Here is a 17,968-nt window from a genome sequence, read left to right as displayed (position 1 = left end):
CCTCCCCATCCCTAATTGCTGTCCCAATATATTATCAATATCTCACAAACTCAAATCTCTCTCCCTGTGTGTGTCTGTCTGTAGGAGATATTGGGTCAGTGCAGTAGAGAGCAGGCATTTAAGACCATCCTGTTCTCTGGGTAACACTAAGACAACTGATTTTGTAATGTAAATATCACTGTAAATCTGCATGAACATGACACACACACTGGAAAACTCTTGTTTCCATGGTTACTGGTACTTTACTTGAGAATGTATATATTTTTTAACTTTTACTTCTACTTGACAACATTCAGAAAGAAAAGATGTGCTCGTTACATTTACAATGTACACTTATTAAGATAACTCATCCCTACTGCCTCTGATCTGGTTTGTAAAATATTGTTAGACTGTGTCCCTGGCTTTCCATAAATAAATTAAAACAAGAACATCTGTTTTTGAAATCTAATTTTACTGCTTGCGTCAGTTACTTGATGTGGAATAGAGTTCAATGTAGTCATGGCTCTATGTAGTACTGTGTGCCTCCCATAGTCTATCCTGGACAGGGGGACTGTGAAGAGACCTCTTGTGGCATGTCTTGTGGGGTATACATGGGTGTCCGAGCTGTGTGCCAGTATTTTAGACAGACAGCTCGGTGCATTCAACATGTCAATCCCTCTCATAAATAAAAGTAGTGATGAAGTCTATCTCTCCTCCACTTGCAGCCAGGAGAGATTGACATGCATATTATTAATATGAGCTCTCTGTGCACATCCAAGGGCCAGCAGTGCTGCCCTGTTCTGAGCCAGTTGCAATTTTCCTAAGTCCCTTTTTGTGGCACCTGACCACATGACTGAACAGTAGTCAAGGTGCGACAAAACTAGGGCCTGTAGGACCTGCCTTGTTGATAGTGTGTTTAGAAGGCAGGGCATCGCTTTATTATAGACAGTCTTCTCCCCATCTTAGCTACTACTGCATCAATATGTTTTGACCATGACAGTTTACAATCTAGTGTTACTCCAAGCAATTTAGTCATCTCAATTTGCTCAATTTCCACATTATTTATTGCATTAGAGTTTAGTGAGTGTTTTGTTCCAAATACAATGCTTTTAGTTTTAGAAATATTTAGTGCTAACTTATTCCTTGCCACCCACTCAAACTAACTGCAGCTCTTTGTTGAGTGTTGAAGTCATTTCAGTCGTCGTAGTAGCTGACGTGTATAGTGTTGAGTCATCCGCATACATAGAAACTCTGGCTTTACTCAAAGTCAGTGGCATATCGTTAGTAAAAATGGAAAAAAACCAAGTGGCCTAGACAGCTACCCTGGGGAATTCCTGATTCTAACTGGATTATATTTGATAGGCTTCCATTAAAGTAACAAGTAACTCTTTACCCACATTATAGCAGTGGGTGTAAAGCCATAACACAAATGTTTTTCCAGCAGCAGACTATGACCAATAATACCAAAAGCTGCACTGAAGACAGCCCCCACAATAATTTTATCATCAATTTCTCTCAGCCAATCATCAGTCATTTGTGTAAGGGCTGTGATTGTTGAGTGTCCTTCCCTATAAGCATGCTGCAATTCTGTTGTCAATTTGTTTACTGTAAAACAGCATTGTATCTGGACACAATTTATTCCAGACGTTTACTAAGGGTTGGTAACAGGCTGATTGGTCGGCTATTTGAGCCAGTAAAGGGGGCTTTACTGTCACGCCCTGATCTGTTTCACCTGTTCCTGTAATTATCTCCACCTCCTCCAGGTGTTGCTTATTTTCCCCAGTGTATTTATCCCTGTGTTTCCTGTCTCTGAGTGTCAGTTCGTCTTGTATGTTTGTCAAGTTTTGACCCCTGCCTGACTGGAATACTTTCCCGCCTGCCTGATCATCCTGCCTGCCCTGATCTTGATTCTGCCTGTCCTTCGGTACCGTTTGGACTCAGGTTTTGACCGTTTTGCCTGTCCATGACTATTCTCTTGCCTTACGCTATTGAATTAAGAAATATTGTAAGACTCCAACCATCTGCCTCCTGTGTCTGCACCTGGGTCTCGCCTTGTGTCATGATATTTACTGTTCTTGGGTAGCGGAATGACTTTAGCTTCTCTCCAGGCCTGAGGGCACACACTCTCTTTTAGGCTTAAATTGTGGCAATATCATCTGCTATTACCCTCAGAAATTTTCCATCTAGATTGTCAGACCCCGGTGGCTTGTCATTGTTGATAGACATTTTTTTCCACCTCTTCCACACTGACTTTACGTAATTCAAAAGTACAATTCTTGTCTTTCATAATTTGGTCTGATATACTTGGATGTGTAGTGTCCGCGTTTGTTGCTGGCATGTCGTCCCTAAGTTTGCTTATCTTGCCAATGAAAAAGTCATTAAAGTAGTTTGCATTATCAGTGGGCTTTGCTGAATGAGTCATCTGATTCAATGAATGAAGAGGCCGAGTTATCTTCTTTAACCAAAATTTCATTTAAGGTGCCCCAAAGGTTTTTACTATCATTCTTTATATTATTTATTTGTTTCATAGTGTAGTTTCTTTTTATTTAGTTTAGTCACATTTCTTGATTTGCAGTACCTTTGCCAATCAGTTGGGCTGCCAGACTTAAATACAGAAATAAATACAATTATTCATAATAGGTTACAACACCAGAAAGCATGATTTGGCCACAGAGGATCATTAGCTTCTTTTTTTTTTAAAGCTGTGGAATGTTTTACATCACATAGCCTACAGTCGGAAGGGCCCACCGTTTGGGTAGCGAGTGCTGCAAATACCAAATAGATGATTGTTGAGTTGCGACTGTCAAGGATAAGCTGAGAGACCCAGCCAGGCATGTCGCAATCATTTTAAAATACAATCAAGGAAAAACTGTTTTTGGACAATATTTCCTCCAAGGTAGATAGACATCCTATTGTGTTCGTGTAACCCTTTTCGTCAAACTAAGAAAACATTGTTTGTATTGATCTGTTTGTCAGTGTCAGCAGAGTAGGCTACCCTGTAATTGTTGTTCTACATAAAAATAAAAAAAAGTGTGCGCCCAATTGGGTGTCCTGTATCTGTAAGAAATTAAATCTGTTCTCCCCCCTGGATGTAATATACACCTCATCCTCATTATTTAGTTAAATTATTTTATATTTGAGCATCATTATTTATTTAGACCGCACACTTTCTCGCTCGGAACTTCTAATGCGAGTGGGATGGGTGTGGCTTCGTGATCACAAGATGATCATAAGAGCAGCCAGCTGATCACTGATTTGACAGCTCCAATGCAGTTCCACCTCAGACACAGCCAAACCCATCAGCCATGCTGGCGTTGGTTCTCGCCAATTAAAGCTTCATCTGATTGAATCTAGGCCTACAGTGCTGTCGCACTGTAGTGCAGCTCTTCAGCGCTACAGATTGAATTGAGCACTCGGTGTTCCAAGCAAGAGAAGCATAATGTTGGTTAACCACATATAAACCCAATGAAATGTATTCATGAAGACTTTGTTAATGTAAGGCACTTTATGACAACTATTGATGTAAAAAAAAAAGACAAAGCTCACAAAGACATGAATCCAAGCAGCTTAATCCATCATTTTATTGTGCTGTGTTCTATTCTGTATTGAATGATGTAGGTATTCTGTCAGACGACTAACCCAGACAGTGATCTGTGCTATGTATTCTTCCTTATGACCTCTAATCTCCTTCAGTTAGCTTTCAGGAACTCAGTTTCTCCTGTAACACAAGTACACAGTCAAAAGAAAATATATTGCCATATTTTAATGTTTAGCTGTATATTTAATTTTTTATTTAACCTTTATTTAAATGAAAATGTAGGACAAAACACATCACGACAAGAGAGACAACACTACATAAAGAGAGACATAAAACAACAACATAGCATGGCAGCAACACACGACAACACAGCATGGTAGCAACAAAACATGGTACAGACATCATTGGGCACAGACAACAGCACAAAGGGAAAGGTAGAGACAACAAAACATGGTACAGACATCATTGGGCACAGACAACAGCACAAAGGGAAAGGTAGAGACAACAAAACATGGTACAGACATCATTGGGCACAGACAACAGCACAAAGGGAAAGGTAGAGACAACAAAACATGGTACAGACATCATTGGGCACAGACAACAGCACAAAGGGAAAGGTAGAGACAACAAAACATGGTACAGACATCATTGGGCACAGACAACAGCACAAAGGGAAAGGTAGAGACAACAAAACATGGTACAGACATCATTGGGCACAGACAACAGCACAAAGGGAAAGGTAGAGACAACAAAACATGGTACAGACATCATTGGGCACAGACAACAGCACAAAGGGAAAGGTAGAGACAACAAAACATGGTACAGACATCATTGGGCACAGACAACAGCACAAAGGGAAAGGTAGAGACAACAAAACATGGTACAGACATCATTGGGCACAGACAACAGCACAAAGGGAAAGGTAGAGACAACAATACATCACGCAAAGCAGCCCCGACTGTCAGTAAGTGTGTCCATGATTGAGTCTTTGAATGAAGAAGTTGAGATAAAACTGTGTTTGTTGCAGCTCGATCCAGTCACTAGCTGATGTATGTATGCGTGTGAGCATGTATATAGATCTCTCTTACCATTCTTCATCACCCCACAGTACTCGTCACACTCCCCCTTGGAGTAGAACTTGTTACTGTTGCCCTGGCAGTAGTCCTTTTTATATTCCAGACAGAGTCCAGAGTTGGGATCGAAGGCCCAGATCTTGGGCTGCCCAGTGCAGGGTTGAGCATCCATGGGCATTCTGCAGGCAGCTGTAGGGAGACACACCTCACCAGACAGGAGGATAACACATTAGAGACCATCTAGTCTTACACATAGCCTATGGGATACTGTCATGAGCACCATAATGTATCAGAAAAGTGGGTTGAGCATTGCCACATTACCAACTAGGTTATCAAATCAAACTTTATTTGCCACATGCGCCGAATACAAGTGTAGACTTTACCATGACATGCTTACTTACAAGCCCTTAACCAACAGTGCAGTTCAAGAAGAAGAAAATATTTACCAAGTAGTCTAAAATAAAAAAGTAATAATAAAAAGTAACACAATAAGAATAACAATAACGAGGCTCTATACAGGGGGCACCGGTACCGAGTCAGTGTGCGGGGGTACAGGTTAGTTGAGGTAATCTATACATGCAGGTGGGGGCGAAGTGACTATGCATAGATAATAAACAAACAGCGTGTAGTAAATTGTCCGGTGGAAGTAAAGCCTGCGTCTCCTACGCACCACAAGACTGTATTAGCCCACAGAGCTAAAGTCAAGGCATTAGCTCTGGGGAGCTAACGGAAGTCTTGAGGTCTTACACAAGATTACCCATCACTCGAGTCTGGTTCGCCTACAGAATAACCACCTCTGTTACACACTATCCCCTTACCCTCAGTGCGGCAACTCTGCAGACACTCCCTCTCAGTTACAAAGTTGTTCTGGTTGCCCATACAGCCTCCGTAGGTGAACAGCTGACAGCCCATACTGGTGGAGTTGTAGAAGTAGCGCTGCACCATCCCAAAACAGGGACCTGCGTCTGGCTCCGCCTTACAGGACTCTGAGGAGAGATGTACGGTAGCAGTGTAGCACTGTTAGTCAGACAGTCTGGTAAGTGCAGTACATTGTGTGTGCTAACCATACACACAGGGATGGACTGGCACCAGAAATCTAGAATTTCTAAAACACCGGATCATTTTCCCCCCTGAGAACCCTGTTATTAGCCAAATAATTATAATTTGCCAGAATTGCCCTATGGCCAGTCCATCCCTGCGTAGACATACATTATGTAAGTCACTGTATGCAATAAACTGTATATGTAATATACAGTGCCTTGCGAAAGTATTCGGCCCCCTTGAACTTTGCGACCTTTTGCCACATTTCAGGCTTCAAACATAAAGATATAAAACTATTTTTTTTGTGAAGAATCAACAACAAGTGGGACACAATCATGAAGTGGAACAACATTTATTGGATATTTCAAACTTTTTTAACAAATCAAAAACTGAAAAATTGGGCGTGCAAAATGATTCAGCCCCCTTAAGTTAATACTTTGTAGCGCCACCTTTTGCTGCTATTACAGCTGTAAGTCGCTTGGGGTATGTCTCTATCAGTTTTGCACATCGAGAGACTGACATTTTTTCCCATTCTTCCTTGCAAAACAGCTCGAGCTCAGTGAGGTTGGATGGAGAGCATTTGTGAACAGCAGTTTTCAGTTCTTTCCACAGATTCTCGATTGGATTCAGGTCTGGACTTTGACTTGGCCATTCTAACACCTGGATATGTTTATTTTTGAACCATTCCATTGTAGAGTTTGCTTTATGTCATCATTGTCTTGTTGGAAGACAAATCTCCGTCCCAGTCTCAGGTCTTTTGCAGACTCCATCAGGTTTTCTTCCAGAATGGTCCTGTATTTGGCTCCATCCATCTTCCCATCAATTTTAACCATCTTCCCTGTCCCTGCTGAAGAAAAGCAGGCCCAAACCATGATGCTGCCACCACCATGTTTGACAGTGGGGATGGTGTGTTCAGCTGTGTTGCTTTTACGCCAAACATAACGTTTTGCATTGTTGCCAAAAAGTTCCATTTTGGTTTCATCTGACCAGAGCACCTTCTTCCACATGTTTGGTGTGTCTCCCAGGTGGCTTGTGGCAAACTTTAAACAACACTTTTTATGGATATCTTTAAGAAATGTCTTTCTTCTTGCCACTCTTCCATAAAGGCCAGATTTGTGCAATATACGACTGATTGTTGTCCTATGGACAGAGTCTCCCACCTCAGCTGTAGATCTCTGCAGTTCATCCAGAGTGATCATGGGCCTCTTGGCTGCATCTCTGATCAGTCTTCTCCTTGCATGAGCTGAAAGTTTAGAGGGACGGCCAGGTCTTGGTAGATTTGCAGTGGTCTGATACTCCTTCCATTTCAATATTATCGCTTGCACAGTGCTCCTTGGGATGTTTAAAGCTTGGGAAATCTTTTTGTATCCAAATCCGGCTTTAAACTTCTTCACAACAGTATCTCGGACCTGCCTGGTGTGTTCCTTGTTCTTCATGATGCTCTCAGCGATTTTGACGGACCTCTGAGACTATCACAGTGCAGGTGCATTTATACGGAGACTTGATTACACACAGGTGGATTGTATTTATCATCATTAGTCATTTAGGTCAACATTGGATCATTCAGAGATCCTCACTGAACTTCTGGAGAGTTTGCTGCACTGAAAGTAAAGGGGCTGAATAATTTTGCACGCCCAATTTTTCAGTTTTTGATTTGTTAAAAAAGTTTGAAATATCCAATAAATGTCGTTCCACTTCATGATTGTGTCCCACTTGTTGTTGATTCTTCACAAAAAAATACAGTTTTAAATCTTTATGTTTGAAGCCTGAAATGTGGCAAAAGGTCGCAAAGTTCAAGGGGGCCGAATACTTTCGCAAGGCACTGTACATAATTGGTTCTATCAGCTTCCAGAGATTCACTGACTAGACGCACACAAAGTGTAGGCTAAACCTTCAATTTAGAGGTCAATGGCATAGCTAGCAGGCCCATCATGCACTCTCACCTGCACTCCGGAAGATCATGGTGTCATCACCCATACCGGAGCCCTCCACAGGGGCAGGATCAGGGAGGACTATGTTCCTCTTAGCTCTCTGGAGACAGACAGGTGAGAAGTTAGCAGGGTTGGGGTCAATTCCGTGCTAACTCCAAATCCAATTAAAATTATCTTCAATGCTTTTCAATTAAGAAAATGTGGAATTAGAATTTGATTAACTAAATCCACTTTTTAATTAAATCTCCGTCTCTGATACGGGGTACAACCTCAACATTGAAACTTGAATCATTGAATACAGGAAATACCGGTGCCGTAATCTCAGATGGAGACTCTGCTGCTACAGGCTCTGCTCCTGGTACACACTCGCCTGTGGAGAGAGACAGCAGAGGTTCAAAGGTCAAAGAATGTTCAGACACATAGTGGATGTCACAGGTGTGTGTGTTTGTGCCTGTGTGCACACATTGCCTGCCTGTGTGTGTGCGTACGTGTGTGTTTTGCTCACGTTTGTGTGTCTGTACCTTTGTTCTGTTTGATGATGACTGTGTCGTCAGCCATGCCCTGCTCCCTCACCAGCCTCCTGAAGTCGTCCAAGATAGTGGTCCGCAGTTCCATGGTGCGGCCTGAAGGAGGCAGCATTTTCATTTAGTTCTGCTGCAGAATATACAGGACTAACCAGAAAAATAAAATCTATTTCTACGATAATAACATTATAGCTGTGTCATTATAGTTGTGAATGGCCTGGTCCCAGATCTGTTTGTGGTCCTGCCAACTCCTAAAGTCATTGTCATAGTTCTGTTTATTTCTGTTTGGGCCTTCCACTTATACTGTGCTTTCAAAATACACCTCATAATAAGGCATAATAAGTCACGCCAAACTGTGTAGAATTGCAGGAAATGCATTTTAAAATGTCAGAAAAAAACCTGGACCCCCGTCTACTCTTAGACCCATCCAATATCAACAACACAATTTCGGGCCTTGCGCAAAACATGACAACAACCATCGTAGCTGGAACCAGGCTAATAAAGGGGTTTGATTAATCTCACCCGGGCGCACGTGTAGGCGTGTTTTGCATCGGCTGAAAGTTGATTGCATCAGATTTTGAACCGGGCTACCTCCCAGGTGTGAGCCAGGTGCTCTGTTCAAAGGCCTCGGCGAAGTTGGCTCAAAACAAAAGCAACGTAATTAAGCATGGGTAGTAATTAGTAGGATTCTGTGATTTCCCATGCAAAAGTGCCTTCCCAATGACAAATGCAAACATTTACACAGGGCAAAGAGATGTTGTATATGATGCTGGACGATGCCTTGTTGAAAGAAATGACAGAGCAGCACAGATTACGGTTCGATTTGAGAAGGGAGCACCTCCCTCCCCGCTTTTTTCAGGATGACGTGACAGGCCTTTGCCCGGGGCCCTGCGGCTCAGCATAATCGAATCCGCCCATTGTCTCAGTGGTGTTGTGTTATACAGGTGCATTAGTAAAAAAAAATGTTTTTAAAAGTTTTGTCAGAAACACCGGATAGGTGCAGTTAAATGTGTCGCTTCACAGGGTCAACAATAGTAGCCCGTCACCCCTGGAGCAAGTAAGGATTAGGGTTAGGTCAAGGGAACATCGACAGATTTGTACGGATATTTGTACCAGCAACCTTTCGGCTACTGGCCCAACACTAACCGCTAGGCTATCTGCTCCATATTAGTAGTGACACTCACTGTATAGCTTGGCAGACTTGGTCTTCTCGCCACCTGTCTTCTGTTTACTCATCATGACGATGGCATACTCATCATAGTTAGTGTGAACAACATAGGCATCAACATCAGCCCCCCACTCTGCATGGAGGAGAACACAGACATACAGTACATACTGTCAATGACCCGCCACCTTTGACTTTATAAATATGGTTGGTAAGACAGTGGTATACATTTTGTTTTAAAATCCCTGGCCCTTACCTCCCATTCTGAGAGTATTAGAAAGCCATTAGCTGCAATTCCATCTTGCATATCAGAGGGGACACATGTTTTTTTTTCAGATCTACAAGTGCCCAGGAGGTAAGGGATGACTTGATTTGTGGATTCAGGGTATGAACAGACATTAAAGACTCACTGGCAACGTGGTAGGTGAATCTTCCAGGTGTGTCTGTTAGCTCATAATCACCGGAGATCTGCTTACATGTCCCGTGCCTACACACGCACACGCGCACACACACACACGTACGTCCATAATATATTTAGTCAAGCTATGGTGAATCCAGTAGCACTGTTAGAGGCTGTTCAGAGACACACGCATATGTGTGTGTAACCTCACTTTTTCATGCTGCGTTTCATGCTGACTTTGCCTTCAGTGTCCCCGGCCTGCAGCTCCAGTATGCCGATAGCTGAGTCTCCTCTGTGGCGCTGCATCCAGGGACAGGTGGAAGCTACCGCAATATCATGCCACTTCCCCATGAACTGACCCATGAAGATGAAGAGAGAGAGAGAGAGAGAGAGAGAAAGAGAGAGAGAGAGAGAGAGAGAGAGAGAGAGAGAGGGGGGGGGGGGTGGAGGTAGCGAGAGAGAGAAAGAGAGAGAGAGAGAGAGAGAGAGAGAGAGAGAGAGAGAGAGAGAGAGAGAGAGAGATATGTATGCACTACTAGGCTCACATGACCTGGATTTGAACTTTTATTTAAAGCTTTTTCATCAAAATGTCCCCATTTCTTGTTATCCTCAGACAAATTATTGCTTTCATTTTTGGTCTAATTCTCATTTCCGGAAAAGGCTTAAAATAAAAGGTTAAAATCCAGGTCATGTGGCATGATTAACCAAAACATAATTTGGTTCTGGGTTCCAAGATGGAGTTTTTTTTTCAGACCAACAATGCAGTACTTACAGATGTTAATAGGCACCCATAGAAACACTTTAGACCGTACAAGCTGATCAAAAGCAAACACATTTTGACCTCTCAACTGAATCAGACAACTACCCATCCAGTATGCACCATTTGTAAACGTGCAACTGGTTACGGCTGTGCTACTGAAGAATATTTGAGAGAACGCAAGAGAGACAGAGCAAACTCCTTGGGAAGGCTACGAGAAAGGGAGAAAGAGCAACCGCGATGACTAAGAGACTAACTCTTACCTTGCTCAGGTCAAAGTTCTCCTGTGTGGGGAAGAGCGGTTCGGCAAGCACTGGCACACCATGGAGGGAGTTCACCAGGACCAAAAGGACCACAAGTATGGCACCCTGCTGCATTCTGTCTGTGTGTCTCCGATACCAACCTCCGACTGAGTTTCCTCTGAGCCCCTGGATCTGCTGGGAGATCACACCCACCCCTCCAACCCTCTACCTCAGATCCCTCCATCCCTCCACTGGACTAGGCTAGCAAACCAGAGAGCATTGACCCATATGTATTTACCCCTCTCTGTACCCCCTCAAACTCCAGCAGAAAACAAACAGCAAACAGAGCAAAGTTCTCCTTTATCTGACTGTTTGTCCCTTTTTCTGAAACATTGAACATCAAAGTGGAATTTAAGGAGGGAAAAAATCATTACATTTCAGCGCCACAGAGTTGTAGCATGCATAGCGAAATCAATTATTGCTCAAGGGCTGAACCCTGTGGTTCTTCATCACAAAAACATGTAACCTGTTATGTATGTGGTATGAACATGAGTTGCTCAGATAAACATATGGAACTAAACCCACATAAACACACACATAAACACACACACACACACACACATACACACACACACACACAAAAACAGGGTCTACTCTGCGTTGAACAATGCTCTAAATATATGTCTCCCAAGTTTCTTCTGTATCCCGTCTCTATCTCACATTCTCTCCAATTCTATCTCTCTCTCTCAGTATCTCCTTTTCAATCAGTGTCTCTCTCCCCTATTTTAGATTTGTCTGTCTCTCCAATTCTATCTCTCTCTCCCTTTAATCGCTCTAACACTCTTATGCGCTCAGGGCTGCGATCCAATAGGCAGGGAAAAAGACAAAGAGGTCACAGACACCACGTAGCACCATAGGCAGAGGGACACTAGCATTTATTCAGCCATAGCGGTGTTATACAAGACAATGATGTCCCTTGTTTATCGGATTCAGAAAGGAAAACGAATTTAACTGTCCGTTGTACCGAGGGGACAAGAGACAGACAGACATCAGAGAGGATGTTGGGAATAAAATAAGACGGGCTGTCTAAGAGTGCATCTGTCATTAGTGGTTATACTATTTCACCCTTGTGAGGTAAAGCGTGTTGAGGTTCGGTTGTTGCCCAGTGAAACGTGTGGTGTCAAGTTGACACCCATCCTGATGCTGTGCTCCGATGGAGAGACAAATGTCTAATAGGTGCCGGGAAACTGGTGCGGCGAAGCAAATCAACGAGTAATCATGATGTTGCTCTGATCTGAAGGAGAGCACAAAAACAAAACCTGCAGTTTATTCAAAAAATCAAGTGTTCCGGTAGTCAGTCGACCACAACATAGACTGTCTGTAGAAAGGATTTCCAGTGACTCACCTTAGCGTCCATAGGGAGGACAGTTCTCTGCAAACAACAAAGAGCACGACAACGCTGTGTTACACACTGTCTGCTTTCAGTCGTACAGCTGAGAGACGGGAAATGTAGGGACTGTTTGTGTCTGTGTGTGTGTCCATACTTAGGCTACTACCTGCAGGTGGTGGGGTCAGAATGGCGTCCTTGGGAAATCCATGAGATGTGGCAAAGTCTTTAAATTTCTGAATCACTTCAGGCTTTACCTTCTGAGAACGACCTGCAGGCAGACGGACGAACGGCAACGTTTGATGCAAGCAAATATGCATTTCAACAAACACAATGTACAGGCTCACTCCAGAATTAGTCATTTAGCCATGTTTGTCCAAATGTCAAGTTTCAAAGCAGCTACAAACGCGACATTTCCAGTTTTTTGACACTGAGTTTACTCCTCCCGCTAAGCATTGTTTCTCCAAACGCCAAATTTTGAAGTTGCTCCAAATTTCGAGGTTAAGGGTTAAGGTTAAGGGTTAAGGTTAAGGGTTAAAACAATATGTTTAGGCACTCATTCAGAATGTTTAAGGTAAGGGTTAAGGTTTGGAATAGGAAACGTTTTGTAATAAATACGAGTGTCCACTACTGGGATTGAACACCTGACCTTCTGATCTGGAGTCATGAGATTACGTCTATCTGAAGTTAAGGGATTACGCTCGTCCACCACCCTGGTCCACCGTGCCCTAGCAAAACCCAAGCCTACTTGATGGTAATAGCACTCACTGTTGTCAAAAGTGTCCGGTTTTGAAGGAATTTTCCTCAGGAAATGCGTCCAATTTCGAATGTGCCTGATTTATGAGCATATTGCCCCATTCTAAGCCTATGCAACAGAGATGGTTAGGTGAACCTTGCCCTCCAGTCTTTGCGATAGCTAACAATAAGCTAACTTAAATTATCTTCAAACTTTACATAGAGACATACAAAAGAGTTCATCTGACTCTGGGCAAGTAGAAAAAAAATGGTATTTTGGCGCATGAGAGACCCTGGTTTAAACCTGGTCAGTCACACCTCTACCACGAAGAGCAGACTTACCATAGAGGGCCACCTGTGTGTACTCTCTGTCCATCTTCTTGTGCTTCAGGACCAGTGCATATTCATTATAGTTGGTCTCCACTACTGTGATGTCCTTTACTTTGTTATGGCCTGGAAAAACACAAACATATTTTCTCATTATTTTCAACAACAAAAAAGAAAAAGAAAAGAAGACTACAATACCGACGCAAAGATCAGCGACTCTGTACAGCAGGGGTCCCCAACTACATTCAGCCATGGGCCGATTTTGTGGGGGGGGGACATAATTACTGGTTTGTTATTGAGCTGCATAGCATTAGTGCTGGCAGGCAGAGGACTCACGGGTGCTGAAATAGGTGAAGGCGCCAGGTATCGCCGTCTTCTCATACGTGTAAAGCTTACTGCGGCAACCTGTTGATCTTCACACAAGCAAAAAAAATAACATACGATATGAATGTCCTGGCCAGGATGTCAGTCCTGTGGTTATTTTGCCAGAATGCCAATGTCCATTCTAGTGTTGTATTTAAGGATGTGTTCCTGCCCACCTCTGGGTCCACATGGTGAGGTTGACGTCGCCGTTGGTCTGTGGATTCAAGATGCCCATGGACACTCTCAGCTTGTCTCTGTATGAGGCAGTAAACCCTGGGGAGTCATACGCCAGGCCCACACGGTACCACTTCCCTGCAAACTGAACACATAGACAGAGTCAAACCCACTGGAGTTGCTCTATCAGAGCTACTCTATAAGAGTAACCCTACCCAGTCATACAGCATTTAATGCGGACTGACCATAACATAGAGATAGTAGGCTACACAAAGGGAGTCAAACCTGTCTGAAGAATACGTGGATAGAATAGTTGAATAGGATGTACAGTATATAAATATGAAATGGGTAAAACATTATGTAAACATTCTTTTTTTGTTTTTACCCCATTTTCGTAGTATAGTTACTATCTTGTCTCATCGCTACAACTCCCGTACGGGCTCGGGCTCGGGAGAGACAAAGGTCGAAAGCCACGCGTCCTCGGAAACACAACCCAACCAAGCCTGCTTCTTAACACAGCGCGTATCCAACCCGGAAGCCAGCCGCACCAATGTGTCGGAGGAAACAGGCCCGAGTCGCTAGTGCGCGATGAGACAAGGATATCCCTACCGGCCAAACCCTCCCTAACATGAACAACGCTATTGTGCTTCGCCCCATGGACCTCCCGGTCGCGGCCGGCTGCGACAGAGCCTGGGCTCGAACCCAGAGTCTCTGGTGGCGATGCAGTGCCCTAGACCACTGCGCCACCCGGGAGGCAGTACGTAAACATTCTTAAAGTGATCATGTCTATGTATATAGGCCAGCAGCAATTTTACCTACTCTGCGTCTCACAAGACCATCGGACAGATCTCTACTGGTCTAATGTCCATTGCTCCTGTTTCTTGACCCAAGCAAGTCTCTTCTTCTTATTGGTGTCCATTAGTAATGGTTTCTTTGCAGCAATTTGACCATGAAGGCCTGATTCACGCAGTCTCCTCTGAACAGTTGATGTTGAAATGTGTCTGTTACTTGAACTCTGTGAAGCATTTATTTGGGCTGCAATTTCTGAGGCTGGTAACTCTAATGAACTTATCCTCTGCAGCAGAGGTAACTCTGGGTCTTCCTTTCCTGTGGCGGTCCTCATGAGAGCCAGTTTCATCATAGTGCTTGATGATTTTTGCGACTGCACTTGAAGAAACTTTCAAAGTTCTTGACATTTTCCAGATTGACTGACCTTCATGTTTTAAAGTAATGATGGACTGTTGTTTCACTTTGTTTATTTGAGCTGTTCTTGCCATAATAGGGACTTGGTCTTTTACCAAATAGGGCTATCTCGGGTATACCACCCCTACCTTGTCACAACACAACTTTTAACAAGGCACACCTGTTAACTGAAATGCATTCCAGGTGACTACCTCATGAAGCTGGTTGAGAGAATGCCAAGAGTGTGCAAACCTGTCATCAAGGAAAAGGGCTGCTACTTTGAAGAATCTCAGATATAAAACCTATTTTGATTTGTTTGACACTTTTTTGATTACTACATGATTCCATATGTGTTAATATTTTAGTTTTGACGTCTTCACTGTTATTCTGCAATGTAGAAAATAGTAAAAATAAAGAAAACCCCTTCAATGAGTAGGTGAGTCCAAACTTTTGACTGGTACTGTAGATAATTATCTAATAAGGAAGTTAGTTCTATATCTGTGTCTGTCCATGGGCCATGGGCCGAGGGAACTTAGCGTGCATTGCTAGTCCTTCTATCTGTTTTGCAACCCTGCCGTCTGCCTGACCTTTGACCCTAGCACTGTTTGCTTTGGGTTCAGCCTCTGCCTCTGTCCTAATGCGGTCCCGTCCCGACCACACGGATACAACGTTCCGTTCCCTATCAGACAGCCAATGAGTACTGAACCTGTGGGGACGGGGAACATGTCTATGACTTATTTAAATAATAGACTCACGGACTAGAGGTCGAGGTTGAAGAGAAACTGCCCCTAAAAAACAACTTCTCATTTAGGAAACAGCCTATGTGGCATTGACATGAGTTAAACATTTATTCCACTGTCAGAATTGAGTATAACGTGTAAATAGGATAATTTTGGTCATAAATTCACTGTTGTCCAAAACAGTTTTGTGAGATTTGTGGTCGGGATTGAATCACAACATAAATGAAGGATGGGTTTGTTTCAATCCTGCCCACAAGCCCACAGCTGGCAGCACACAAGTAATCATCAATTCGGAGTGCAGCTGCACACAACCCGATTGTATTGCCTGTGGAACAATATGTAAATAATACAAAAGCTCCAAATTTCAACGACTTAAAACCTCAACCTTGTAGAAATTAATATACACATTTTGAAAGAATTTAATGAGAAAGCTCAAAGCTGTGCATCATGAAAATATTGACAGATTTTTATTTTGTAATTTATTGACGGCCCATAACAAGGCTATCCAAAGTCAAACCAATTTTGCCACGCTCGCACACCAGCCGGCTGAAGCTAATTGGCTTAATAATTTGGAAAACTCTTCCCACCTGCGAACACACACGAGACACCACATCAAATCACACCCTGAAAGCAACTAACGTTTGAATTCAGTCATGACCTCTAGCATTTCTTAATTAACCAAATCTAAAACAATGCCAAATCAGGAAGTGCAGTTGCCCTTTAAAGTTATGCGTCACCTAATGAAAAACCAATACAACAGTATGCCATTGCCCTCTAAAAATGAGCTTAATCATTTCCCACAAAGATTAGATTACCCAGCTAGTGTGATGTGAAATGTCTTGTGGGAGCAGAGCAGGCCCTTCACTGATGCACCCTGGGTAATTAAAGCAAGCAGTTGAAAGAAGGAAGCAGCACGGACTCTGACATGACTCTGGCTCCTTCTGATATTGCTCCTTCGGATATTTCTTGTTTCTTTTTGTTGTTGTTGATTATTTGCGTATTAGTATTGTACTGTTAGACATTTACTGCACTGCTGGAGATAGAACGTGTTTCGCTGCACCTGCTTTAACATTGCGCTCTGTGTATGCAAGAAATAAACTTTGATTTGATTTGAGTCTGGTCTCACCCTCTGCAGGTCGAAGTCTCTCTGAGGCTGCACGTCTCCATGGACACCCATCAAACACACCATCGCCGTGGCCATTGTCACAAAGGTGATCCTCATGGTTGGTTGCAGAGGAAGAGAAGGAAAGAGAGAGAGGAGGAGAGAAAGACAAGTACCCTGTTCTGCAACAAAACTGAACTGTAAAAGAGTGAAAAGCTGGACTGGAGCTGGACTACAGTGGCAATGCCAATTTTTTTCTCAAGTCCGCCCATTATTTGCCCAGCCAATCATTGATCAGAAGCTGAAGACAGTGCTCAGCTGCAGCAGGCAGAGAGGGAATGATGCCGCGTTCACGTGCCAGTCGGAACTAGAAAACTCAGACATTTCAGACTTGCTAAACGGTTGTAGTTATAAACATGTCGTGTTCAACCAGTTAGCAAGTTGGACATTTATGAGTTTCCTAGTTCCGACCAGCATGTGAATGCGGAATGATAGACAAGTTGGCTCCTGAATCCTTGGTGAGCATTCCTGAGGGACATTGAATTCCTGAATTCCTGACAGGACAGAGGAGTGCTTCAAATACCACCCTTCAAATACATCAGTTAAAGTATTCAGACAAGGGGCATTTGTGCTTTTTTAAACAGTTATTCAATTCACTGTTTGTCCTTTTACCAACCAAGAAGTCTTTGTTTTTGACTCATACATTGGGAAACACTCTCAGAAGAGCTAAATGTAATTTTACAATATTAAAGAAAAACAAAAAAGACAACAGTTTTAAGTCCAAAGCAGACATTTTTTAAAATTTTATCTCAATACAAATACAATAAAATAAAATGGTCACAAAGAAACAAAAATAGCTTCTTAGCAAAGAGCAATTTCTCAAGCAAGAATTTAGCTAGGACTGTCTAGGGGTGGTCTGAGTGGAAATGAAAAAAACTGAAAACTAGCTGCTATTGGCAGAGAGGTTTGGAACTCACTTTTTTATTGGTCTATTAACTAATTTACCACCTGGTAATGTCACCAGGCAGGCCGAAACTCCATCTCACCAAAACAGGCAGAAATTTCAGGCGGTCTTTTCAAACAGCTCTTACACTATCAGGGCATTATCAGGATTTTCACAATTTCACTGTATTATTCCAACCTCATAGTGTAGATATATACAGCATATAACACACAGGACAATCACTTTTTTGACTGCACTGGGCCTTCAAATTATTTGTATTAATATTGATTTCCCTTGCCAATGTTTTTGTATGCATGTACAGCCAGACAGTACTACTTGTAGTGGCAAGACAAGTATGTGAACCC

The 17,968-nt window shown here is 42.8% G+C and overlaps 2 protein-coding genes across 5 annotated transcripts; both read right to left on the bottom strand.

Moving 5' to 3' along the window:
- Window positions 1–3,542: 3,542 nt before the first annotated feature.
- On the bottom strand, window positions 3,543–11,411 carry LOC139408911 (alpha-1-microglobulin/bikunin precursor). Its single transcript, XM_071153361.1, has 10 exons — window positions 10,672–11,411; window positions 9,863–10,005; window positions 9,662–9,738; window positions 9,271–9,387; window positions 8,084–8,185; window positions 7,871–7,932; window positions 7,575–7,662; window positions 5,409–5,576; window positions 4,606–4,779; window positions 3,543–3,697 (listed from the first exon to the last, which is right to left on the bottom strand). The coding sequence occupies exons 1-10, from the start codon at window positions 10,783–10,785 to the stop codon at window positions 3,669–3,671; spliced, it is 1,074 nt and encodes a 357-aa protein (XP_071009462.1). The 5' UTR covers window positions 10,786–11,411; the 3' UTR covers window positions 3,543–3,668.
- Window positions 11,412–11,556: 145 nt separating this feature from the next.
- On the bottom strand, window positions 11,557–16,899 carry LOC139408912 (prostaglandin D2 synthase a). Of its 4 annotated transcripts, none has more exons than XM_071153365.1 (7): window positions 16,685–16,899; window positions 13,639–13,781; window positions 13,436–13,512; window positions 13,115–13,225; window positions 12,207–12,308; window positions 12,056–12,082; window positions 11,557–11,944 (listed from the first exon to the last, which is right to left on the bottom strand). In XM_071153365.1, the coding sequence occupies exons 1-6, from the start codon at window positions 16,778–16,780 to the stop codon at window positions 12,057–12,059; spliced, it is 555 nt and encodes a 184-aa protein (XP_071009466.1). In that variant the 5' UTR covers window positions 16,781–16,899; the 3' UTR covers window positions 11,557–11,944; window position 12,056. The 4 variants fall into 4 exon arrangements, with proteins under 4 accessions (XP_071009466.1, XP_071009464.1, XP_071009467.1 ...); XM_071153363.1 differs by having other exon boundaries at window positions 12,195–12,308; window positions 16,685–16,878; XM_071153366.1 differs by having other exon boundaries at window positions 11,557–11,969; window positions 16,685–16,877.
- Window positions 16,900–17,968: the final 1,069 nt, after the last annotated feature.

Source organism: Oncorhynchus clarkii, chromosome 5 (assembly GCF_045791955.1).
Source record: "Oncorhynchus clarkii lewisi isolate Uvic-CL-2024 chromosome 5, UVic_Ocla_1.0, whole genome shotgun sequence".
In the NCBI taxonomy this organism is placed as follows: domain Eukaryota; kingdom Metazoa; phylum Chordata; class Actinopteri; order Salmoniformes; family Salmonidae; genus Oncorhynchus; species Oncorhynchus clarkii.
The sequence above is the reverse complement of the archived record's forward strand: the minus strand, read 5'-3'. Positions and strand labels throughout refer to the sequence as shown.

What these genes read in the sequence shown, in the direction of transcription:
- LOC139408911 (XM_071153361.1), bottom strand. Translation starts at nt 10,785, where the DNA reads ATGCAGCAGGGTGCCATACTTGTGGTCCTTTTGGTCCTGGTGAACTCC. An exon ending in AGAACTTTGACCTGAGCAAG is followed by an intron (nt 10,006 to 10,671) that starts GTAAGAGTTAGT and finishes TTCATGGGTCAG; the next exon opens with TTCATGGGGAAGTGGCATGA. An exon ending in CATGATCTTCCGGAGTGCAG is followed by an intron (nt 5,577 to 7,574) that starts GTGAGAGTGCAT and finishes ATCTCTCCTCAG; the next exon opens with AGTCCTGTAAGGCGGAGCCA.
- LOC139408912 (XM_071153363.1), bottom strand. Translation starts at nt 16,780, where the DNA reads ATGAGGATCACCTTTGTGACAATGGCCACGGCGATGGTGTGTTTGATG. An exon ending in CTCACCATGTGGACCCAGAG is followed by an intron (nt 13,513 to 13,638) that starts GTGGGCAGGAAC and finishes GCTTGTGTGAAG; the next exon opens with ATCAACAGGTTGCCGCAGTA. An exon ending in ACCTGCAGGTAGTAGCCTAA is followed by an intron (nt 12,083 to 12,194) that starts GTATGGACACAC and finishes TGTTGTTTGCAG; the next exon opens with AGAACTGTCCTCCCTATGGA.